The sequence below is a fragment of the Tachysurus vachellii genome, chromosome 1 (assembly GCF_030014155.1).
Source record: "Tachysurus vachellii isolate PV-2020 chromosome 1, HZAU_Pvac_v1, whole genome shotgun sequence".
In the NCBI taxonomy this organism is placed as follows: Eukaryota; Metazoa; Chordata; class Actinopteri; order Siluriformes; family Bagridae; genus Tachysurus; species Tachysurus vachellii.
Genome location: NC_083460.1, coordinates 2,081,954 through 2,106,953, shown reverse-complemented (window position 1 = coordinate 2,106,953; position 25,000 = coordinate 2,081,954). Strand labels below are relative to the sequence as shown.

Here is a 25,000-nt window from a genome sequence, read left to right as displayed (position 1 = left end):
ACACACAAACACACTCTTACATTAAACACACTAACACATAAACACACTCTTACGTTAACACACAAACACACTCTTACGTTAACACACTAATACACAAACACACTCTTACGTTAACACACAAACACACTCTTACGTTAACACACTAATACACAAACACACTAAAACAATAAATAACTCACTAACATTATTCTGTTTGCTTTTTACTGAATTCTTATTTGTTGTCATTTCACACTGAAGGTGGAAAAAGTTCTGACATGATTTTGTTTTTATTATTTGTTTGTTTGTTGTTTATTTTATCACATTAACCTGCCATTTAAACACCAGAGTTGTGTAGACTTGTTATATCCATTGTGTATTTATATATTTTAGAGAAGGAGAACATCTGTCCATTATTATCATTATTATTATTATTATTATTTTGTGTCCCATGAACACACTCGGATGTGAAACTTCGTGACTGTAATTGTTGGATAAAGTTACCTGTGTGGATGAAGGTGTGTTTCTTCATGTCAGATTTCTGGTGGAATCTCTTGCCGCAGTATTGACAGGGATACGGCCGCGTGTCCGAGTGGATCAGCAGGTGTGTGGACAGAGTGGACGACCTCTTAAAGCTTTTTCCACAGATTTTACAGCTGAAAATCCTCTCCTGTCAATCAACACACACAAGACAGGATTAGTTTATAGATGCACTTTGCTTCCATTCCATGTTTATTATTATTATTATTATTATTATTATTATTATTATTATTATAAATTATAAGACGTTGCGCTTAATAAACAAGCCCCGCCTCCAGACACCGTCATCCTCAGAGGATGTTTGATTAAAGGAATATTTTGGTGTACTCAAATGTAATCGCTCGTCTAAGTCGGGTTTGGTGTCTGATCGTTTTGAGTTTTCACAGAAAAGCACCACGTGATGTCAGACGACCAATCAGGATGCAGCTTGAAGGAACAAGAATGAAAATCCAACATGGTGGACAGAGTGTTGGTAAAAATAACTGGTCTTGATAGTGAACGAATATAAAGAGCACAATGATACTAAATAAGTCGTGGCATTTTCACGTCGATACTGTAACGCTGTATTGTAACTAGAAACAATAAACTTGCACGTTTTGGGACGTTGGTTGGACATTGAGACGTTGGTTGGACGTTAAAACGGTCCACATTGGACACATTTCAAACTCATTTCCATACTTAGACTAAATGTTTTTAAGACTCGGAGCTTGTGAAGTTATCCAGAGTTTGTGTAAAGAAAAAGTCTAGCATTGTAACAGTCTTAATGTAACCTTAGGCTCCGCCTCCCAACGTTTGATAGTAAAATTGTAGCAGAAAGCAGGATGCTGCAGGAAAAAGAATGAAGGTTTGGTTTGAAGGTGAATGTGTAAATACAGACTGCTTTCCTGAGTAGCATTAGCAGGAAGAACCACAGCATTAGTGGGAAACTTCAGGCACCAAACATGGCTGACGAGGAGGTAAATAGACATCGGTGTAAAGCTTGTCGGATGCCACATATATCACGTGACAAGCAAAGATTCTTAATGATTTGAAATATAAAAAGCGTTTTTTATTATTTTTGTATCGCTGTCGTGTACAATCTTGATATGGTATTGTATGTTATTGTATATGAAATGAGATCGTTTCCATACTTGCGAGTGGACGACTTTGTGCTGTTCCAAACTCACGGCGTGACCGAAGGTTTTCCCACACATCTCGCAGGCGAAAGGCCTGGTGCCGCTGTGTGAGCGCCGGGCGTGGACCTCTAAGCCATGAGGCGTAGAAAACACCTGGATCAGATACCAGACAAAATCAGATTTTGCTGCCAAAGAGAACGACACACAAGCAAGACGAACATTAGGAAACGCCGTACCTTAGCGCACTTGACGCACGTGTAAGAGCCGTGTGATTGCAGCCTCGTGCACAAGACATCAGGGTGCGATTTGAACTCTGCGTTCTGAGGAACGGTCTTGAAGTCAGTGTAATATCCTTGTGCGCGGCTCTTCAGGAGATCCGTAGCCAACGAGCTGTACTCCTCCTGAGAGAGCCCTCGGAACGAGGACTGACTGGAGAAGAAGGCCTCGGTGATCCTCTTTGTGGAGTTGTAAACGCCAAGGGACGGCGTCTCACGCGCCACGTGACTCCGAGGAAGCGGTCTGACCAGGCGTCTGAGCTCCGAACGACCGTGACTCCAGGCGCAGGGTCGGAAGGTCAGGTCGAAAGGCTGGACATCATCTGGTGACGATAACGGATATTCATCCACATCTGCACAGAAAACAAAGGAATAGTTTGTTAATATTCTGTTCATACTGTAAATAAATATGAAGTTTATATCTACATCATCAAGTAATGAACTGATGAACAATTTGTTTTAACCAGATTCAAAAATGTGTGTATTCACTGATATGATGAATATTTTTTTTTTCATGAAATCTTTCATGTAACACGTATGGAAGGAGTCTCCAGTGCCAGCAGTTCAGAGTTTTCCGGTTTCTCAGTAACATGACAAGCTACCTTTTATTTATTAAATAAATATAACATAGTAAATCTACATTTATTAAACTATAAAAAGATCAAAATGACACTAAATACATAAAATAGCCAAAAATCTTTAAAAAAAAAAAATCGACAAATTTACTTTAAATCATCACATTACATCATTACTGATTATCATTTCCTGTAACATCATGACATAAAATGATTTATTTATGAAATATATACCGTTTTACTGCACCAGGGTTGCCAAGCTGAACCCAAATTTCCTGCTAAATTTGATCTGTTAGTAATGACAATGAGCTCGTAGACCGAAATACGTCTTTAGGAGGAGAGTTTAAATGATATCATTAGACACACCGGGTTGCTGCTCGTGTAGGACTTTGGTGTGTGTTGTACCTGGAGAAGAAGATGTGGATCTGGGTCTCCAGACTGTCTCCTCGATCTCGGCGGGCGGATCACACACACTTCCCTCACAGCTGAGCGGAGAGTGCTGAGCTTTAAGTTCGGCCGTACACACTGCGCTGCCTTCAGGTGAATATCGACCTGCTCCTTTATTCACTTCCTCAAAGCAGTCAGACTCGGCCTGGATCTCTGCACAATCACAACTTCAATGTACATGCTGCAAATATCTAAAATGTGTGTCTAAATGTGCTACATTTGGAAAATTAGCAAGATAATTTTGTAAATTAGCTCGATTACTTACAGTAGCTAGCTTGCAAATCAGCTTGTTAAATCACCTAATTTAGCTATCCAGCTAGCAAGGTGATTTATTTTTTCAACTTCGCTTATTAAATTAGCTAGCAAGCTGCCTCCTGTTTGTAAATCACCTGGTTAATTTAGCTTGCTAGTTACTTTTGTTGACGTAGCTTACGTGATTTAGCGTTCTTTCAAACAGGGCTTTTAAGCATTAGCGAACTAGCAGGTCAAATTCTGGGTCTTTCAGGGTTTGAGTTAGCATAAAATTTATTTATCTAACAGCTAATCCCACAGGATTGTGTATGATGAACCTGTGGTAAGATCTTTAATGGGTTAAAATTTTTAACATTTTATTCTTGAATACTCGAGAATGTTTAAAAGCTTTTCGTTTTAACGGCTTTTGCCACCATACGAATGTTTTTTTCACCCTGTACTTTTTCTACTTATGTGTTCCTGAATATGGTCCTGGATGAAGAACCTCCTGTGCTGCTAGTTTAAGCTATAAGGATGCTGCTAGCTATCAGATTAGCATTGTTCCACCTGTGTATCTAAATCATCACAGTCTCCTGATGTAACACTGTAGGTGTGGCCTAAAGTCTGACCTGAACTGAACTTACAGCATCGTTCTTGTTGTTTCAGGACAACATGAAAGAACGTCACACACTAAACACTAAACACACCTGATTGTGGTGTAAAGCGTAAACGTGTACCGCCGAATGATCTTAAAGGACGTACCTGTGTAGGTGTGTGTCAGCAGAGCATCGAGTCGGATGTAGTCGTCCTCCAGGCTGCGAGGTTGGTGGTAGCTGTGAGCACGTTTGCTCTTCACTAAAAATGACCTCGGCATGTTCACTCTCAGGTTCGAGGGTCTGAGGAGAGTTAGAAATGTGGTGATTAGTCACCTTTAGGGGTCCAAGCATTTTTATTTTTTACTACCGTTGTGCTTATTGTGCATAAGTAAAGCTTACAAATATTTCATCCGCAGTTAAAACCATCAAACTGAGCTGAAACCTGGTCACTATTATAACCTCCTGAAACCTTTCCGTCTCTGTCCGAGCTTCAGCTGAAACTTTATCAGCCACGCATCAATGATGCAGACGCACACCAGCGACACGACACACGACAGACTGCTAACGAGGACGCAGCTACTCCATTACACTCCGGCTATAATACACTCATTAATACTTAATACTCCATTCAAGGCTAGTATTCATAAGGAAATGCTTCATGATGCTTCGTACAGACTGAGCGGAAAACAAAGCCACACAGAGCTGAAATCATCCTTCATACATCTGATATAAAGATATATAGACCTACATAAGTCTGACATAAATAGTTTATTCTTCATCGTGTCTTCCTGTTCATAAGGAAAACGTCATGCATAAACTGACACAAATCTGACTTATGCCTACTTAAACCTAAAAACAAACCTACATTTATATAATAAAACCTTCAGAATCTTTCAGAATATAAACCTACATAAACCTGACACAAGGCTACATAAATCTGCTATAAATCTGCAAACTAAAATCTGCTGAAAAAAGATTTTCAGTTACGTCACATCGTGTCTTAGTTATGTATTATATACAGACCTGCACATATCTTACACCACACCCACACACACACACACACACAAATCTACCATATAAATTTCTATTTTAATTTCACATCCAAAATAAACAGACGGCACGTCGGTGAATTGGCCTCCATAAAATCATTGCTCATTTTTCTCTGAGCTCAAGGTCTGAGGATTTCAATAAATGTGAGAAAAAAGTTTGGTGTCGCAGCTGGAATGGGGAAAGTGTACATACACCCACACACCCACACACACACACACACACACACACACATATACAGTACACACACACCAGAAAAACAGCATGGAATTAACACAGCTGAACTGTACATAGTGTTGAATTGAACACGTCAGATTTAAAATTTCCACCTAATAATTTTTTTTTTAATTACAGCATTAAACACTAAAAGACTCAACACTACAGAGTATTCTAGGTGTTTGTTTACCTGCATACGTTAATTTAACACTATACGACTATCCTGAGAAATCAGACATTTCACATACATGTCGTATCGAATGTGATCACACATGAAGGTCAAAGATCGCATTGTATTCTCATGTAAAACACGTGGAATCTCAGGAAAAACAAAAAGCACACTTTCTACATGAGAAAATATATAAAATACATATGTAAAAAAAATAATAATAAATTAGATAAAATAAAATACATGAAATACATAAATCATGTGGAAAAACACACAAAAATTAAAAAAGTGTGCAAAAATTAACATGTTTTGGGGGGAATCACATGAAAAAATGTGAAAATGCTTAAAGAAAAAAGGTTTGTATGAAATTAATTCAATGAAAAGAAATTCCTTGATTACTTAATGTAACACTATTTGATAAATCGACTCGTGACAACAAAGGAATCACGATCAAATGTGAAAAAATAAAAACACACCCAACATTTGTGAACAAAATTCTAAAAGATACCACAATAATACGTTCCTTTAAATCAATAAAATTCATTTCATTTGATTCAATAGGAAATACAGCAGCATGAAATCCAGTAGGTCAAAAGCTTCAGCTGAAGTTCACGTCAGAAAATCTGACCTTGATGTGTGATGACCGTACTGTATCTGATCCCCTGTGACTTTCACACACAATCGTAAACTCGAGACTAAGTCCTTCACGTAAAACAGTCATGAGGCGAGAGAGCTTTGCTTTACAAACTCTTCGCTAACATGCTGTGCAGAAAAGCATCTCAAAACACGTGGAATCTCGGTGTGGATGAAGTTCAACAGCAGAAGACCACATCGTGGTCCACGCTTGTCGGTGTGAACAGGAATCTGAAGCTACAGCAGATGCAGGAGCTCAAAACTGGACAGATTTTTACAAGAAACATCTTCTGAACTTTATCCTTAACTATTACTCCTTAACATCTCCTGTGTGCTCCGAAGCACGGTACAGTTACTTCCTGGATTCTTCTTCACTATTTATAAATAATATTAAAAAATACTTAATAGAACAAATCTACAGAATAGAAATAAAGAACTCAATTGTGTTTAACTGCAACTTAAGTTATTATATACTATAGTAATAAAGTTAATTACCTCTTATTTATGCCCAGAACTCTTCAGACGCATCATGGCATTGTTCAATAATCCTGAAAGAGTTCATCCTACACTTTTAGGAGTTAGTTCTACTCTTTCTCTTTTTTATTTGCTGTATAGAAAAATATTTTCACAACCTCTTCATCTTCCTGCATCATGACACAACAAAGAACAATTAATAATCCGTAATAAAAGCCTAGACACGTTCACACGCAGGACGCACACGCACTAAACACTAAAAGTGTGTGTGTGTGTGTGTGTGTGTGTGTGCGCACCCACCTGTTGCCTCAGTGCGCGCGGTGCCTGGTCTGAACGCGCTGCTGCTGTAGCGCACGCTTTAAATATCGCGGCTGAACTTCCTGGAGGAGGTTTAAAAGGCCCAAAGCTGCAGATCTGCAGGTACACACACACACACACACACGCGCGCGCGCACACACACGCACACACACGCACGCACGCACGTTTGAGGACCAGTGGGTGAGGATCTGGATGCTATAAACTGCACGCGCCTTCCCGTTATAGATGCATGTGATCATACGGAAACGCCTCGTGCTATAATCATCCTGAATCACATCAAGATTTTTATTTAAGGTTCTGCACAGGAAGATTTTCATATTTGGCCCCTCGTAGGATTGCATGCAATTATTGTAGCAGGATTTAAAACACGCACGCACACACACACACACACACACACACACACCTTCCAAATTGAGCTCTTGTGTTCTGCAGCCCACAATCTTTTACCTCAGCCATTATTTTTAATATCTGTAGACGTTTAGAAAACAAGGTGTCGTGTAGGACCCCGAGGGGCCCTGCGTCAGAGCCCTTTATCAGAGGATTTGCTTTGAAAAAGGATCAACATACTATTTAGAAAACTTCGTGGAACCCTTAAGACGAGCTCTACAGAAAAAGGTTTCCTTTTTTTTTCTTGAAGCAACTTTTAGTTCGAGAAACTAGAATTCATGTTTTTGGAAACTTCTAGGAAGAACAAATATACAGTTCATCTAGTGCCCTAAATGTTTCAGGTTCTTTTGAGAAAATCTGGTGCTATTGGCTATCTTCTACGAACTTCTTCTTGTTCTTCTTCAGAAACTGTTCCACATTCCACACTTTTTGAAAACTAGAACTCGGAGAGCATGTAGAAGACTTTTATAGCTTGAACCTTGGCATGTTTTACCCCATGTTGTTAAATTCATTCTGCAAAACAGTCGTTAGATAAAAGGAAGGACTTATTTCATGGCCCTTGATGTTCTTCCGGTCTGCGAAGTGTTTGTTTGGTTTTTTTGCGGTATAACTTTAGATGAGTGTGTGTTTGTTATATTCACCTATCTCAGGCGTCATCAGGCATGAAGGCAGGATAAACCCTGGACGGAGTGCCAACCCATCACAGGGCACACACACACACACTCTCATTCACTCACACACTCACACACTACAGACAATTTTCCAGAGATGCCAATCAACCTACCATGCATGTCTTTGGACCGGGGGAGGAAACCGGAGTACCCGGAGGAAACCCCCGAGGCACGGGGAGAACATGCAAACTCCACACACACAAGGTATAACCACTAAGCCACCGTGACCCCCCTGTTTGTTATATTATTCAGCTTAAACAGGCCAGAATCCACAGTGAGAGGTTTTTTTTATGTTGTTATTATTTTAATCTGTTCCTTTTTTATGTTAAATAAAATGGGATTCTGTAATGTTAATCGTTACGTGATTGATACCAATAAAAAAGACTTTGCAAAAAACAAAAAGTTCCACATTTCATTTAGTGCATTAAACAGTTCTTGGGTTTGCTGCTTCAATGGGCATCGTGGTGTTGATTATTAATAGGAAAAAGAGTCAGACTCTGTGGTTCTGAGGCTGTAGACGCTTCAGTCTGTGTGGGGTCTTGAGGCGACGGCTAAAGGCAGCTAAGAGACAAACTGGAGTCAGCAGCGACGATTCTGCGTAGGATTTAATCAGACAAACCACACCGATCTGTACAGAAACAGCAGATCTGAGAATTTTAGCAGAAAGATGATTTACACCACATCGAGCCAAGATGAGGATGATGTCTACAGAGTGTTTTCTGCTTGTTTTGTCTCACAGAATACTTTAAAATGACGACAGCGATGATTAGTCTAACAGGATCAAATAACACTTGGGTTCTGAGGCCAAAATCTGGTGCCTTGGTGATTATTTTTAATATATGCACATTTTTAGGAAGCAAGAATTCATCTAGGACACTTGGGGAACCCGTGTTAGATATAAGTAATGTTTCAGCGCTAGTAAAGAACAGCGCTGGAAAAGAATTTTATGTCAGACGGTCCAGAATATAAATCTTAATGATGAACAGAAATTGTAATCAGGCCAATTCCTATGGAATAAAAAAAGATTAATAAATAAGTCAGTAAATAAATTAACAAATACACACATATGAATGTGCTGTTACACAAACTGAATCAACTTTTTGGGGTGGAAACAGGAAATGTGCTTCATCACACCATCTGCTTGACACACAGGACACACTTGTGCTCTTTAGCCAGAATTTTATATTAGATAAATTACTGGATAAAAAAAACATATGTTACATTTCACCAACATGCACATTGGGTATTTTACAGGGGATCTGAAATTTAGGACCTCCACACATCAGAAAGTGCCAGAAACAGATCGGCATTTACTTCGTTTGTGAAACGTATGAATGAAGAGTCATTGTTCAGCTAATCTGTACGTTAAAGCCCGGTGTAACGAGCTCCAGCCGTACAGTGCGAACGTTCGCCAAGAGGCAGAGGATGTAAACATGACGTCATTAATGGCTTGCATCAGTCAGAACAGGAAACCAAAGCTGCTCTGAGAGAATAAATGCTATCACTGCAGCGAGAGCTCAGACCTCAGCATGTAAACTAGCTCACACACACACACACACACACACACACACACACACACACACGTACAGAGCAAGGGTTGATGGTAACTCTTCTGCGCTTTAGAGGATACGTGATTTAAATAGCAGCACAGAGTCTCTGTGATAAGACATTGAGGTTTCTGCGAGCTGAAAGATGGACTGACAACGTGAGAAATGTGCAGCGAGAGAAGCAAAGTTATTTAAACAGCTCTAAATATGAACGCAGCACCGTTTAGTGAGACGTTTAGAAACTCAAACACACACATGAAGAAAACAGAGATGTAACAAACTAGCAGTGTGTGTGTGTGTGTGTGTGTAAAACAGTGTTGTGTGCTTACAGGATAATAATCACTAAGGACGGGGAGGTGTGACGAGGCTCAGTTCAAAGCGCTTAAATGTGACGTCTAACAGATAAAAAGTAGGATGTCATGCTTTTACAAAATAAAATAAAAATTTGTTGAGGTGTAAGAATTAACGTAGTGGAACATCCGGGAAACAAGTGAGTTCCTGTTCTCACTTACGTTATAGCAGCTATAAAGAGGCGATCCTGAGAAACCACGAAGCGTAACCTCCTCTGTCCTGAAGATATCAGAAAACTTTTTAGCCCTGACACTGGAGACTCCTTCCATAAACATGAAACAAGCACCTACTTATAGAAATCACCAACTCTTCACCAACCATCCATTCATTCATTCTTTAATTAGCTGAGCCAGCTGTTGCTATAGTAACCGTAAGCTAGCATTACAGTACAGCGAGCTGCTGTTAGAGACCGATCACGGTCCAGAATTCCACAATGCGTTAACTGAACGTATTTTAATGCAAGAATTTCACATATAATTTATAGTTGCACTTGCTAACAGACTGAGATAAAGCGTTCTCATGGTGTTCGTCTGGAGGAACTGTTAAAGAATGGATGTTGGGGATGTTGAGTTTCTATCGTCATGGATTCTAAACAGAAGATTAGATTAGATTAGATTAGATTAGATTAGATTCAACTTTATTGTCATTACACATGTACAAGTACAATGCAATGAAATGTAGTTTAGGTCTAACCAGAGTGCAATAGTAGCAAGTGCAGGACATGAGTTATGAGTGTTTACATGAGTTAAATAAATTAAATAAAATGGTAATAGGGAAGTAATTTACAGATAAACAGAACAGACTTATTTGAACACCAGGAAACATTAATCATCAAATAAATGCTTAAAAATCCTTCAAGGAACCCATGGACCAACTGGAACCCACTTAAAAAACAACGAGAAGCTAAATGCTAATCTCCTGACTGGTTCTAGATATTAAATGGTTCAGGTTTCTTTGATAATTAAGAGAGATTTCTTTCTGAATGGAAAACACTGATATATATTTTTACAATAAAGGTTACTTTCATGACAAAACCGACTCTTTAAAAATTCTTTTTTTATGCAGATGAGGCAAACTTACAGATTAACAGTGAAGTTTGTTCATGTTATAAAGTGAAGAGAAACAGCATCAGGGAAATGTAGCGTGACGCAATTTAGCAAACTAAGAGTAAACATGACATCTTTGTCCTGGCCTAGTTATAAATAGAGTTTTATTTTTCAACAGAGAAATGGAGGGAAGCTTTCGGATTGAAACGGTTCGAGTTTGAGCCGTGAGTTTATCAGCTCCAGAACGTTGGAGTCTGAGGTCAGCGTCTCTGAGGGAACCCCAGTGCTCAGTCGAGATAGGGAACGATTTACGGCACAGGAATCTGAAACCGCAGGACCGTTCTCTCTCTCTCTCTCTCTCTCTCTCTCTCTCTCTCTCTCTCTCTCTCTCACTCTCTGTTTGTCTGCATGGTGCAAAACACACTTCAGTAAATCACTGGGTTAAAGTGAAAAAAGGCAGCATCAAAATAAACTATTGGGTTTGGTTAAAAGCTTCTGAGAAAACGGAGTGAAGAACCATAACTATTACTACAACCAATAACTCCACATAGCAACCGTAAATGTTTTCATTGTAAAATAGTTTACAGTTTACCTACAAAAAGTATATTCAGCAAAATAAAAGATAAAAAAAACACACAAGGTGAATTTTTTTTTGTTCTGAAGCTCTCAAGACTACGTTACCTCGTGAGGTCAAACTCGCTCCGGGGGTGTGAAAACTTTCGCATTTGACTATACAGCAAAACAGACGCAAACAAACTCTGTGCAGAATTAATTCGACAACCTGAGTGTGAATTTTAACACTTACTACTGAAAACAATAGGAGGGCAGTAACTCTGACGAAGGAAATATTAATCATTTTCACATTTTAACACAGAATTAATCATTCAAAGAAATGCTAAAAAGAATTCTTTTTTACAAAATATCAAAAAAATAAAAATTCAAATTAAATAAAAATGTAATAAAATCATTAAATAACAAGTTATTTTTAACCCACAGTCCTAATGATTGTAAACGCAAAACTTAATATACTGTATGTTTTACTATTAATAATATTATAAAAATTAAATAAATAATAAAAATAAATAACACCACATTTATTATGTCAAATAAATAAATAAATAAATAAATAAATAAATATAATTATTCAATATAATCAGTAAATAATTAAGTAATGAAATAATTAGAATTCAATTATTACATCATTAAATTACAATAATTAATAATTAATCATTTAAATATTTTATTCGGTATTTTTTTTAAACCACAGCCAGTCTTTATATTTCAGAATCTGAGCTTGTTTACTTGTTCAGCTCTTGCTGTAGTAATAAATCAGGCAGTCGGTATTCGACTTCTGGAAGGCAGCACTGCATGAAGCAGCAGTAAATGAGGGGTCGTTTATTTTATTTATTCTTTTCTCCTCCCAATCAGCTCGACTCATCGTGACCCTTTGAACAAGAGCTTCTGGTTGTAAATCTTACAAACGGCTCAAAGCCACAAATCTTGTGCAGCCTGACGTGTTGAGAGGCTATTGTGCAGCTCTCACTCTTCTCTCTCTCTCTCTCTCTCTCTCTCTCTCTCTCTCTCTCTCTCTCTCTTGTTCTCTGCTTCATTAAGTTTCACTGAGCTGATAACTGCATATGTCTATCAAATACATTGCCATGGCAACAGTAACTGATGCCACCACCCTGTTTTATTCCTCACTTTAACAACATAATGCAATTTCAGAAACTATGCATTAAAAAGTAATAGCTTGTAATTCCATAGAAAAGGGAATATATTTTAATTTATTATTATTATTATTATTATTATTATTATTATTATTATTGTTGTTGTTGTTGTTGTTGTTGTTGTTGTTGTTGTTAATAATAATGCTCAAATAATATTATGTATAACTTAATAAAGTCTGATTAATATAAAATGTATTATCTGATAAACAACAGAAAAAGACAAAGTGCTCCTTCAACTGTAATGAATCCTGGTGGTAGAACTTATCTGCCCTTTCCTGCAACTGATTATTCTCCGAACTCACTGAGGTGCTGCAGCGAGTGGTTTTGGTTTGTGAATCAGAGTTTGCAGGACTGGAAATTGCTGGATGGAAAAATAAAAACCAAACTCTGAGGCCTTGTCACAGGAAAGCTTCGAGCTTGTAGCGTGTGAGAAGTGTGGTCAAGCACAATGATAAGCAAGGCTAAATTTATATTCAGCCTCAACTGTGAGTGAAGTGAAAGAAATCGTGAACTTCTCTAAAGCACAGAGTCTCTGCGGGTGTGTAAGTTTGGAATAGAAACAGCGGTTGAAGAATGTTAACAGACATGGAGATTAAGAAGAATTTTTTTTTTTTGAGAAGTGATTTACTAACTGATTTACTAAGACTTGTGTTTAGCTTTGGCTGTTTTAAAAGTGCTTTATAAATAAAGTATTATTATTATTATTATTATTATTATTATTATTATTATTATTATTATTATTATTATAAGTGAAGGACAAATGCATATTTAAACCACCGTCAGACTAGATGTGGATACAAGATGCTTGGCTTGGGCTTGCAGACCAAAGAACGGTTGAACAGAAGCTCCTAAATGTGCAGAAACCACATGTTAAGTGAATCTCATGATGGACAGAAGACACTGGTTTGTGGAAAGCCCCATGAAGAGAAGTCCTGCAGAAGCCCAGTGTGAGGCCAAAAGCTTCTGGTTAAGCAGAAGTCACATAAGGAAGCTACTACCTGAGCAATGGACCCTGGTTGGGTAAAGCCCTATATTGATTAGGAGCTTCTGTATGGGCAAAGGCTTTACCATGCTTGGCAGAAGCACTATATAAGGCAAAGTTTCATTGATGAGAAGAAGCTTTCCAACCCAAAGTCAAAGAAGAATCAAAAACACTTGACTGGTCAAAGGACCCTGGTTGGGTAAAGCCCTATAATAAACAGGGACACTTCAATGGTCAAAGACTCGGGATGGATAAAGATCACAAGTTTGTGGAAACCCCCATGATGACAAGTCTGTCTGTGAGTTGAGGCCTAATATGAGACCAGAAGCTTACAGAACGACCTTGGTTGGGTAAAGCCCTATGACAGACAGGCAACATCTCAGGATTGGCAGCTGCTCTTAATATAAGAAAAATCCAATGTCCATCAAAATGGCCAGTAACTCAGTGTGAGGCAAAGTCTCAAGATGACCAAAAGCTTCTGGATGGGAAAAGTCCAAAACATCAGGCTATTTGGCTGAAGCCCTACTATGGACAAAAGTAACAGGAATTAGCAGAGCTTCTGGATCGGCAACATCTTGTGATGGGAAGACTCCTCGTTTAAATCTGTAATATGAGTATTTTGGTCTGTGATACCTAGCTGTACATACGAGGGGAAAAAACAGCAATTATGAGAGCGTAAATGTCTAATAGAAGCAGCATGTAACAGATGAAAAGGAACAGTGATACAGTGACTTAATTTGTTCAAGGGAATGACAAATGAAGGTTTGGTAGTGTTCATGTGGATTTGTAAATGAAGTCTTAAAACACACCCAGACACCCAGTGAAGTTCATCTGATGTATTGCAGACCAACCTCCATGTTGGGCAGAATCTCCTGAAACATGTCACCCATCCATTTGGTTTGTTCTTCTACTGCTGCTTCTGATCTGACCCTGGGTAGAATGACTCCCTTCATGACTCTCATTTCTTGCTGAATAAACTCATTTGATTCACCTCTCAGAAAGACTCCCAGATATACTACAGAGTGTGGTTATGTTTTTTGTCTACACCAGCTTGTAGGAGTGCTCTACCTAGTTCAGTTCAGAAGGTGTTTATTTATGTGTAAAACAAAATTGTTAGCCTGCAGACACTCATTCTGGAAAAAGAAAAAAATGTAGCATATGAGTTGGTGGTTTTGAAATAGAAGGAGCTTCTGGGTGGGTAAAGACTCATGATGGGCATAAGACCCTAGACTGAGAAAAACCACTGATACCAAAACAATCGAATCATGTAGAGGAGTTCTGTAGGATGTAAAGCCACAATCTCTTCTATGAGATTAATCAAATGAGTCAATACTGCTAAACTGGTAGCTCAAAAGAATGAAAAAATTGAGTCAGGTAAAGTGAATCATGCGATCGTTAGAGCAAATAAAAACTTATGTCCAGTATTTGCAAAAGATGTTTGCATAAAAACAAGCCAATTTCTAGAGAAAATTTTAAATTCCAAACAATTCCAGTGTCTGACTCTGAGCATTCCTGTAGCCAATCAGAAGCCGGTAGTAAGTGAGAGCTAACCAGCATGTGACTATCAGTAGCTGACACACTGAGATATTATCACCACTTCCTGGAGTTTCACCCAACAGGCCAGAGTCACCCACGCCTGTGTTTAATCACACACACACACAACCCCGATTTAGCCCTAAGGAACAGTTGTGTAGGAGGAAGAACCATGTTATTAACCACCTCTGCTGGTTTAAATGAGACAGGGAATGAGGTCACTCTGGACTGTAGCTTTACTTTTAGCTGCTCTTCCTCTAAGATACAGGACAGAGAGATGCACAGACTCGGGTTCATCCAAGTCACTCATTGCATATGTTCTCTCTGGACACGTGTTTTCAGCTTCAGCTGGTTCTAGCGGTCAACAAACAAGGTTAGAGTTAGGGTTCCATTGCTAACTCAGGGGCACTTAGTTTTGCTCATTAGTCAAGCTATAATCTAGGAATTATAAGCTTCATACCATCAGGGTTCGAGTGCTGTTAGAACTTTAGGTCTATGTGTAAAAAGATGTTATGCATTATAAGATAATTAGACTTAATGAGTTTCGTAAACGATATTCGAATGTGTTTATTGTTCTTAACACATAATTTAATTTAATTGGGTTATGGCTCACAGAATATCAAGATTTCACCACTTTAGGACAAATTATACAGAAATTTCAAACAAAAAGCTTGTTTATTATTTTTATGACCAGCAGGTGTCGCTACTCGTGGCAGCTTTACATCATATTATGTAACTTTATTATTATAAAATCTGTAAAAGACAAAATAAAAGATACACAAATGGCACCTTGGGCCTCTTCCCACACCAAAGACGAGGAAAAGTGGAAGTCAAAATGAAAAAATAAAATGTAACATATGAGGCACAGAAGCAGGACGAATGTTAGTATTAAGTGACGATAATAAAAGTGCAACACTGACACTTAGTGGATCGGGTCAAGTATTAGAAGCAGCTCAAATAAATTACAAATAAATAAATAAATAAATAAATAAATAAATAAATAGATAAATAAATAAATAAATAGATAAATAAATAAATAAATAAATAAGAATGATTGTATTCCAAAAATAAAAAGTATCTACAGACAGGAAAAAGAATCTAGAAACTACAAAATATGACAATATGAGTGAATTCCAGATTAAATCCAGTTTTTCAACTAATTTTTATATTTTATATATATTTATTGGTGGAAAGGTGTGTTATTTATATATAATATATATATATATATATATTTTTACCTTCTTGGACAAACTCCTCCTCAGAACTGACAATAAACAACTAAAACAACTAAAACTATAACCGTCAACTTTTTCTTCTTCTACAGCAGGTGATGATTTGTACTGCGCATGCGTGAACTTCACTATACAACTTTATTTATTTATTTATAATTTATATAAATATTTATATATTTATATTTCTTATATTTCTAGAATATATATATATATATATATACTTATATATATATATACGTATATATACGTATATATACGTATATATATATAAGTATATATATATATATATATATATATATATATATATATATATATATATATATATAACTATTAATAAAAAAATACATAAAAAATATTTAGAAAAAATAAAAAACATAAAATAATAATAATATTAATAATAACAAGTTTTTTAAATATATATATATATATATGTATATACATACATATATACATATATACATATATGTATATGTATATATGTATGTATATATATATATATATATATATATATATATATATATATATAGATATATAGATATATATATATAAAGATAAATAAAAATATAGAAATATATATATAAAAAAAATATATAAAATACAGATTATTGTTGTTATTGTTGCTAGTGGTAAATATTTATTTAATTATTTAGTTGTTAATTATTGCAGGTTTAAACACATTTAAAACAAAACACATGAACATATATTTTAAAAACAAAACAAAACAAAAAAACGCTTTTATTTCCTTCTATATTCTATTTAGTTTTAATTGTATATTTATTTATTTATTTATTTATTTATTTATTATAATATTACAGTTCATTTTGTGTGGCCATGTCTTCACGTGAACGTCGCTGTAGTTCTGCTCCACACCACCAGAGGCTACCAGTGCTCACACTTTGGCGCTGTTGTTTTCCCTACTTCCGGCTGCATTTGCTCCGCCTCTTCCTTTTCCTCAGTGCAGCGGGAGCAGTATCGGAGTCAGAAGACTTCAGCTCCTGATTAAAGGAGAAAATAACGATTATAAAATGGTCAGTAATTAAAGCGAACACGCCGCATATGGCGTGTAACACACACTTTGACACGAGACGCACGTTTTCAGCCCGGATGACGTTATAACCACTCGGATGATGGCGGATGTTTTTAAACACGACTCCGTGCTCCGAGTTTCAGTTCAATTAAATTACTGCGTTTCACTTAATATTCTACACGTTTGCTATTTTAATGGGCCATCGTGAATTAAACTATCATTTATTTACGTGTTTATTTATTAATATCTTTTTTATGACGTTATCACGTGCGTGCCTGACGTTAATAACGTGTTTGTTACATTTAATAACGTGTTTATTACATTTAATAACGTGTTTATTACATTAATGTATTTATTACATTTAATAACGTATTTATTACATTAATAGCGTGCTTATTACGTTTAATAACGTGTTTATTACATTATTAACAGATTTTATTACATTTAATAACGTGTTTATTACATTTAATAACATTTATTACATTAATAACGTGTTTATTACATTTAATAACGTATTTATTACATTTAATAACGTGTTTATTACATTTAATAGCGTGTTTATTACATTTAATAACGTATTTATTACATTGTGATGTTTTTTCTCCCCACCCGACTGTTTGTAGGGTTTTGTCAAGGTGGTAAAGAATAAGGCGTATTTCAAGAGATACCAGGTCAAGTTCAGGAGGAGGAGAGGTGAAAAAGTTTATTTTATTATTTACATAAAGAGAAATGTATAAAGTTACAGCATGTGTTACAGTTTTATATATATATATACACACACAGTATGTGATGGTTATATATATATATATGTGTATATACACATGCACACACACAGTATGTGATAGTTATATACACTAATATATACACACACACACATCATGTGATTCAGTTCTATATGAAAGCTAACTCTGCTTCTTTACAGAGGGGAAGACGGACTTTTTTGCCCGTAAACGCCTCGTCATCCAGGATAAAAACAAGTACAACACACCAAAGTACCGTATGATCGTTAGATTCTCCAACAGGGATATTGTTTGCCAGGTGACTTTAGTTAATAAACACTTTAAACATGAGACCTGAAATCTCTTGTGTGCTGGTTAGTGTGATGATGATGATGATGATGATGATGATGATATAAAGTCATGAATGATGTGTGTGTGTGTGTGCAGATCGCATATGCCAAAATTGAAGGCGATGCGGTCGTCTGCGCTGCTTACTCTCACGAGTTGCCGAGATACGGCGTTTCTGTGGGTCTGACCAACTACGCCGCGGCCTACTGCACAGGACTGCTGATGGCACGTCGGGTAAGAGCCGTTCACTGAGTAGAGTAGAACATGTCGGCGTGTTTAAAAGCCCCCCTGACCAGCGCTGTTTGTTGCTGTTCCTCTGCAGCTGCTGAATAAGTTTGGTCTGGATAAGGTGTACGAGGGCCAGGTGGAGGTGACGGGTGAGGAGTTTAACGTGGAGAGCGTCGACGGCCAGCCGGGAGCGTTTACCTGCTTCCTGGACGCCGGTCTGACCAGAACCACCACCGGGAATAAAGTATTCGGAGCCCTGAAAGGAGCAGTGGATGGAGGACTGTCCATCCCACACAGGTTAGGACCAGGGGGTTATACTGTCCATCCCACACAGGTCAGGACCAGGGGGTTATACTGTCCATCCCACACGGGTCAGGACCAGGGGGTTATACTGTCCATCCCACACAGGTCAGGACCAGGGGGTTATACTGTCCATCCCACACAGGTTAGGACCAGGGGGTTATACTGTCCATCCCACACGGGTTAGGACCAGGGGGTTATACTGTCCATCCCACACGGGTTAGGACCAGGGGGTTATACTGTCTATCCCACACAGGTTAGGACCAGGGGGTTATACTGTCCATCCCACACAGGTTAGGACCAGGGGGTTATACTGTCCATCCCACACAGGTCAGGACCAGGGGGTTATACTGTCTATCCCACACAGGTTAGGACCAGGGGTTATACTGTCCATCTCACACAGGTCAGGACCAGGGGGTTATACTGTCCATCCCACACGGGTCAGGACCAGGGGGTTATACTGTCCATCCCACACAGGTCAGGACCAGGGGGTTATACTGTCCATCCCACACAGGTCAGGACCAGGGGGTTATACTGTCCATCCCACACAGGTCAGGACCAGGGGGTTATACTGTCTATCCCACACAGGTTAGGACCAGGGGGTTATACTGTAAGAAGCTGACCTAAATAACACACGTTTTATACAACCTGGAAGATTCGACACGTGATCTACGTATCTCAAGGACTCAGGGCTCTTCTCTGTGTGTTTTAGCACTAAGCGGTTCCCGGGTTACGATCCGGAGAGCAAAGAGTTCAACAACGAGGTTCACAGGAAGCACATTCTGGGCCTCAACGTGTCCGAGTACATGAGCAGCTTGATGGAGGAGGACGAGGAGGCCTACAAGAAACAGTTCTCCCGCTTCATCAAGAACGGCGTCACACCAGATTCGGTAAGAGGAGTAAGCGTGTGTACACACGTGCGCGCACACACACACAGACAGACCCACACACACACACACACACAGCTTCTTGATGATGATCCTCTCTGCACTGATGATCTTCTCACTCAGCTGATGTAACGCAGCGATTTCAAGACGGGGCTGAGAGAAGCTTCAGAGAAATAACAGATTTAACCTCTTCCTGAAAAATGACCTCATTTTTGACCTGTGTGCGTTTTTATTTTATTTAAGAACGAAATATTGTTTTTTAAAAGGATCCCTTAAAGCAGGTACGTCCTCATCAAATACCTCGTACTGACGTTTCCTCTCCGCCGTCAGGGTCCAGTGAGTGTTTTATTGTTGTGGAATTCTGTAAGGAACTAAAATTTAGGAACAAGAAGAAAAAGCTTTAAGTTTTCCAAAAGACTTGGATCATTTTTTTCTCTCTCTTTAAAGTTAAAACTGCTTTAAATTATAAATCTAAATCAACACAATATTGATTGAAACGCTTCAAATATAAGCACAAATATTTCTCCGAGCTCTGATACTGAGTTTTCCCTTAATAACTTAATTAACGACGGCCGTCAATCACCTGAGACACGCTGCACGTTGTCCTGTTAATGCTTCACCTGTGTAGTGTTTTAAAGGGCAGGTGAACGTTTGTTTTTATTTATTTTATTTTTTAGTCTCCTTCAGACATGCGAACAGAGATTTCATTCATTCATTCATTCATTCATCTTCTACCGCTTATCCGAACTACCTCGGGTCACAGGGAGCCTGTGCCTATCTCAGGCGTCATCAGGCATCAAGGCAGGATACACCCTGGACGGAGTGCCAACCCATCACAGGGCACACACACACACTCTCATTCACTCACACAATCACACACTACGGACAATTTTCCAGAGATGCCAATCAACCTACCATGCATGTCTTTGGACCGGGGGAGGAAACCGGAGTACCCGGAGGAAACCCCCGAGGCACGGGGAGAACATGCAAACTCCACACACACAAGGTGGAGGCGGGAATCGAACCCCCAACCCTGGAGGTGTGAGGTGAACGTGTTAACCACTAAGACACCGTGACCCCCCTAACGGAGATTTATTTTCTCTAAATAATAATAAATCTTCTCTTAAATTTCCTTCGTTTGTCGCAGGTGGAAGAAATGTACAAGAAGGCTCACGCCGCTATCCGTGAGAATCCGGTACACGAGAAGAAGCCCAAGAAGGAGGTGAAGAAGAAGAGGTGAGTTCTGGAGCTTTATGGTCTGATCATCATCTTTAACACAGTGTACCAAACACATACCTTTACTGTGACGTTCTGTGTCTCAGGTGGAACCGTGCAAAACTGACCCACGGTCAGAGGAAGGACCGTGTCGCTCAGAAGAAGGCCAGCTTCCTGCGAGCTCAGGAGGCCGCCGACGACGACGAGTAAACACGCGGACCTTCTAACACCGCTCCAAAGAAAACGTGCACCTTTCTCCAAATAAAAAGATTTGGGAAAAGTAACGTCGTGTCCTGGATTCGATTTTTATCACAATGTAGTTTCACTACAGATCTGTGCGTCTGGGGTTTATTTTGCCTCCCAAATCTTATTACTACTGAACAATTCTAACACACGTCACGCAGGTTATCTCGGGGTTCATCGGTTTGACTCGTCAGCAAGTCAAATATTAAATAGCATTGTTTTTGTGTGGAAGGTTTCGGAGCTGTAATAAGCGTAATTATATACAGACGAGTACGTTTTTTATTTATTTATTTATTTATTTATAATTCTCTATGCAGGTTTTATTTCATGGTTCATTTGCTATAGAACTTTTGTAAATAAAACTAAATCTGCGAGATCGTTTTTCAGGTGAAACCGGTTTTAATGTTTTGGGGGTTTTTTTTTTTGAAGAGAGAAATAGTAAAAAAAATCTATTTAAATGATTTAAGTAGAGAAAATAAATTTGTTTATATATTTTTTTTCTATTAAGGAATTTGTTGTAAATGTAGAAAACTTTATTTAAAAAAAAAAAAAAAGGCAGGCACACAGATGCAACAAAATACTTTAATGTGCAAAGTCATGCATTTATATATATATTTTTTTTCTTTCGAAACGAACCTTTTGGTTTTCATCCTTTAACCAGCAGCAGCGATGCTCAGCAACAGGTCGGTCACGTGATGGCACAGAACAGGAGGCGAATACTTCAATTTCAAAACTGTGTCTAACGGAGTCCAGGCATACAACCTGAATGAGATCAGTCTGTTTCTATCTCGGCGTACGGGGGCTGCGGCGTTACTTCTCTTCGGGTGTAAAAGTAGCATGCAGAAGGAGGATCTCAGCACTGATAGAGTGTAAAATACGTGACTTAAAAAGAGATGATCACAGTTTAGTGGTAGAGGTGTGTGTCGGGACTGAGATTCCGTCGTGCTGCAGTTACAGCGGTGTTCGATTTGAGAAAAATCTCACTTCAAGAATTTCTTTTTCTGTGACTTTTTTTTTTACGTAGTGAAGTAGTGAACACGTCGGTGCAAACCACTCAAAATCCCTGAATGCGGCGCAGCTACAGTGTAAAACGCAGATTAGCGATGTGTGATGTCGTAGCGATGGTAAACGTTTTCACAGGTCAGACGTAAAAACTAAAGCGCCGCTGCATCGAATCGATCCAGAGATCAGCGTGGTGTTGTGGGAGACGTAGGAAACCGTCGCTCGATGAGAAAACGGAGCGACGTGATGACCGAAGGAGTCGGATTTCGTCGTCACACGGGGGGAATTTCAAACCAGTCCCGGACGCACACCTCTACTTCATCGTTAGTGCATCTTTAATTAACGGACGCAAAGTATTTAAAAAAAACAACAACCCACTGAATGATCAGTGATCCCTCGTGTATGGCACAAGTGTGTCTTACAAACACATTAGATATGATACTGTCATTATTTAAACTCTCCTGCTGTTAGGGTGCCAATATTTATGCCAATTGTAAGCTCATCGTCATCGTTTTGACTTTAATTCACGTCTCACAGGAGCCGCTGAGATTTTAAATGCAGATTGAAGCTAACGGTTCAATGAGGACAAAAGTAATGGTACCCAATAAAAGGAGAAAGTAGGTGGGGCTGTTCTTACAAGGGGCGGAGTTCATTTCCAGGCTCATTTCCATAAAACTTAACATCATTAAAAACGGCTCCTTGAGTTGCTGTGTCTGAGACTGACAGGTAGGAGGAGAGTTCAAAGAGTGACACTACGTAATTAAGTCAGCATGTGGGATCCGAACCCCCACACAGCGGTACCACGGTGAGCTCACAGTGTGTGTGTGTCGTTATGAGTCGATGGTGTGTGAGATTTGTTTCCAGAGCAGCATCTTCAGGTTGTTGAGGATGAGCGAGTGCTCCATCTGCATCTGCTCACCGGATCCCGTGAGCTCCATGCAGGCATTCAGCTGCCTCTCCAGCTCGTCCCGCAGACTCGCAGGTGCCCCCTGCAGCAGGAAGTCCTCCAGCGCACTGCAGGCTCGTGCCAGATTGGTCCGGCTCGGCTCGGGGCTGCAGTGGTGCTCGGCTCTGCGACACGACGCTCTGCAGTCTGCGCTGTACACGCAGTCCGAATCTTCCTGGCACGACCGAGCTCGCATGACGCGTCTGAACGCCTCCTCCGGCACGACGTGTCGTCCGTCTAAAAGACGCAGCTCGTAGCGTTCGGTGTACCCGAAACTTCCCGGCTTCATGTCGCACAGCAGGAAGGAGCCGAACGTCCCGTGGAAAACGTCCTCCACTAGCTCCAGCAGCCCAATGGAGATCTTCGCTTTCCGAGGCCACGACGGAGCGAACAGGTGATCCAGGCCGCGTCCGACCACACCCGTGATCCAGGGTTCCAGCACCGGAGACAGGTTGAGACCGTAGAGCGGCGTGTACGCGACTCGCTCCACCACGTACAGGTCGCCACAGAAACCAAGCAGCTTGGGAGTGTGACTGCGTCCCTGCAGAACCACGCTGAGTAAAACCTCGTCCAGCTGCAGGAGAGCCCACGCTGACCGAGCCTCCGCTAGCGACACGCGTCCGTCATTATCAGCATCCGCAAACGACAGGACCAGTGACACCAGTGTGGTGAGATCAGCCTGCTCCCCAACCCTCGCCTAAAGATCAAGAAGCAACGACATCAGCAATCGTTACGCAACCATCACCATGCTTCACCACGTCCACCACACGCTCCCTCATAAATCAAACAAGGAGGTGCAGGAAAAAAAAAATAGCACATTTTATCGAATTACTCCTAAACCTAAAGCTCATCGTGGTGTAGTTGCATTAGTACCCGTACCTTCACGTGACCGTACACCATCTCTTTGAACTTCTCCACCGACGTTCCTCTGGTGGGTTTGTCGAATAGCACCGGTTCCTTCCTGGGCTCCAGCTCATCTCCCAGCTCATAGTGCAGCACGTCGCCCAGCTGGCACTTGATCACCGCGTCCACGTCGCCCCAGCTCGCTGTGTATACCTGAGGAACGTGGAGAGGAACTTAACTAAATGAACACAATCAGAGGTCTGAAGTTTCAGCTTTAACAAAAAGTAGCTTGTTTTGTAGCTTAGAAGTGCAAAAGTTTGTACACCCTTCTTCTGAAGAATCCAGCACGATATAAAGCCAGCAATAATAAAAATAAAATAAAAAACAGTAAAAGAGCATCGAACTGACTGTAAATTTCTTCACAGTAACCAAAGGGGGGGGGGGGGGGGCACGGTGGCTTAGTGGTTAGCACGTTCGCCTCACGCCTCCAAGGTTGGGGGTTCGATTCCCGCCTCCGCCTTGTGTGTGTGGAGTTTGCATGTTCTCCCCGTGCCTCGGGGGTTTCCTCCGGGTACTCCGGTTTCCTCCCCCGGTCAAAAGACATGCATGGTAGGTTGATTGGCATCTCTGGAAAATTGTCCGTAGTGTGTGATTGCGTGAGTGAATGAGAGTGTGTGTGTGTGTGCCCTGTGATGGGTTGGCACTCCGTCCAGGGTGTATCCTGCCTTGATGCCCAATGACGCCTGTGATAGGCACAGGCTCCGCGTGACCCGAGGTAGTTCGGATAAGCGGTAGAAAATGAGTGAGTGAGTAACCAAAGGATGGGGTGCACATACTTTTGCACTCAGGTACCAGTACAGAAGCAGAACCTAGAGCTGGCGATGTGATGTTTACTGAAAGCTCACCTGAGTGCTGGCTTTAGATGAGAGACACCTCCTGAAGTAAAGCGAGTCTTTGTCACACAGGCTGCTGCAGGCCGAGCCGTCAATCACTCCGGCTCTGGATTTATCACACTGACAGGAGAGAGCAGGAGGTCACGACCTTCAGGGGCAACAGTGTGAACTCCTCCTGCACCAAGTCTTTATTAAATAAACGCCGTCAGGTGGCAGAATTTTTATCCGTTTATTATTTACTTTTACTGTTGGAACCACTTA

At 39.8% G+C, this 25,000-nt stretch overlaps 3 protein-coding genes across 6 annotated transcripts in view; 1 reads left to right on the top strand and 2 right to left on the bottom strand.

Moving 5' to 3' along the window:
* The window catches only part of gfi1aa (growth factor independent 1A transcription repressor a), a 7,890-nt gene extending 1,160 nt beyond the window's left edge, over positions 1 to 6,730 (bottom strand). Inside the window, exons 1-6 of one of the 4 annotated variants that reach the window (XM_060889204.1) lie at positions 6,595 to 6,730; positions 3,922 to 4,055; positions 2,887 to 3,081; positions 1,868 to 2,259; positions 1,647 to 1,784; positions 481 to 646 (exon numbers count right to left, since the gene is read on the bottom strand). In XM_060889204.1, the coding sequence (XP_060745187.1) occupies positions 481 to 646; positions 1,647 to 1,784; positions 1,868 to 2,259; positions 2,887 to 3,081; positions 3,922 to 4,033 (1,003 nt within the window). In that variant the 5' untranslated portion in view covers positions 4,034 to 4,055; positions 6,595 to 6,730. Of the gene's footprint in view, positions 1 to 480; positions 647 to 1,646; positions 1,785 to 1,867; positions 2,260 to 2,886; positions 3,082 to 3,921; positions 4,056 to 4,154; positions 4,252 to 6,315; positions 6,458 to 6,594 lie in introns of those variants that run through there. The other 3 variants (XM_060889262.1, XM_060889118.1, XM_060889347.1) reach the window with 3 other exon arrangements.
* Positions 6,731 to 16,984: 10,254 nt separating this feature from the next.
* rpl5a (ribosomal protein L5a) lies at positions 16,985 to 21,096 on the top strand. Its single transcript, XM_060867340.1, has 8 exons — positions 16,985 to 17,116; positions 17,739 to 17,808; positions 18,038 to 18,153; positions 18,282 to 18,416; positions 18,505 to 18,707; positions 19,423 to 19,600; positions 20,745 to 20,833; positions 20,920 to 21,096. Exons 1-8 carry the CDS (start codon positions 17,114 to 17,116, stop codon positions 21,020 to 21,022), a joined length of 897 nt encoding a protein of 298 aa, XP_060723323.1. The 5' UTR covers positions 16,985 to 17,113; the 3' UTR covers positions 21,023 to 21,096.
* Positions 21,097 to 21,623: 527 nt separating this feature from the next.
* The window catches only part of dipk1aa (divergent protein kinase domain 1Aa), an 8,292-nt gene continuing 4,915 nt past the window's right edge, over positions 21,624 to 25,000 (bottom strand). The window contains exons 3-5 of the mRNA XM_060867330.1: positions 24,752 to 24,859; positions 23,883 to 24,059; positions 21,624 to 23,700 (exon numbers count right to left, since the gene is read on the bottom strand). Of these exons, the coding sequence (XP_060723313.1) occupies positions 22,888 to 23,700; positions 23,883 to 24,059; positions 24,752 to 24,859 (1,098 nt within the window). The 3' untranslated portion in view covers positions 21,624 to 22,887. The remainder of the gene's footprint in view (positions 23,701 to 23,882; positions 24,060 to 24,751; positions 24,860 to 25,000) is intronic.

Bases quoted from the DNA above. Each gene is read 5' to 3' on its own strand.
- rpl5a (XM_060867340.1), top strand. The intron at 18,708-19,422 runs GTTAGGACCAGG...TGTGTGTTTTAG, and splicing joins GGACTGTCCATCCCACACAG to CACTAAGCGGTTCCCGGGTT. The intron at 19,601-20,744 runs GTAAGAGGAGTA...CGTTTGTCGCAG, and splicing joins ACGGCGTCACACCAGATTCG to GTGGAAGAAATGTACAAGAA.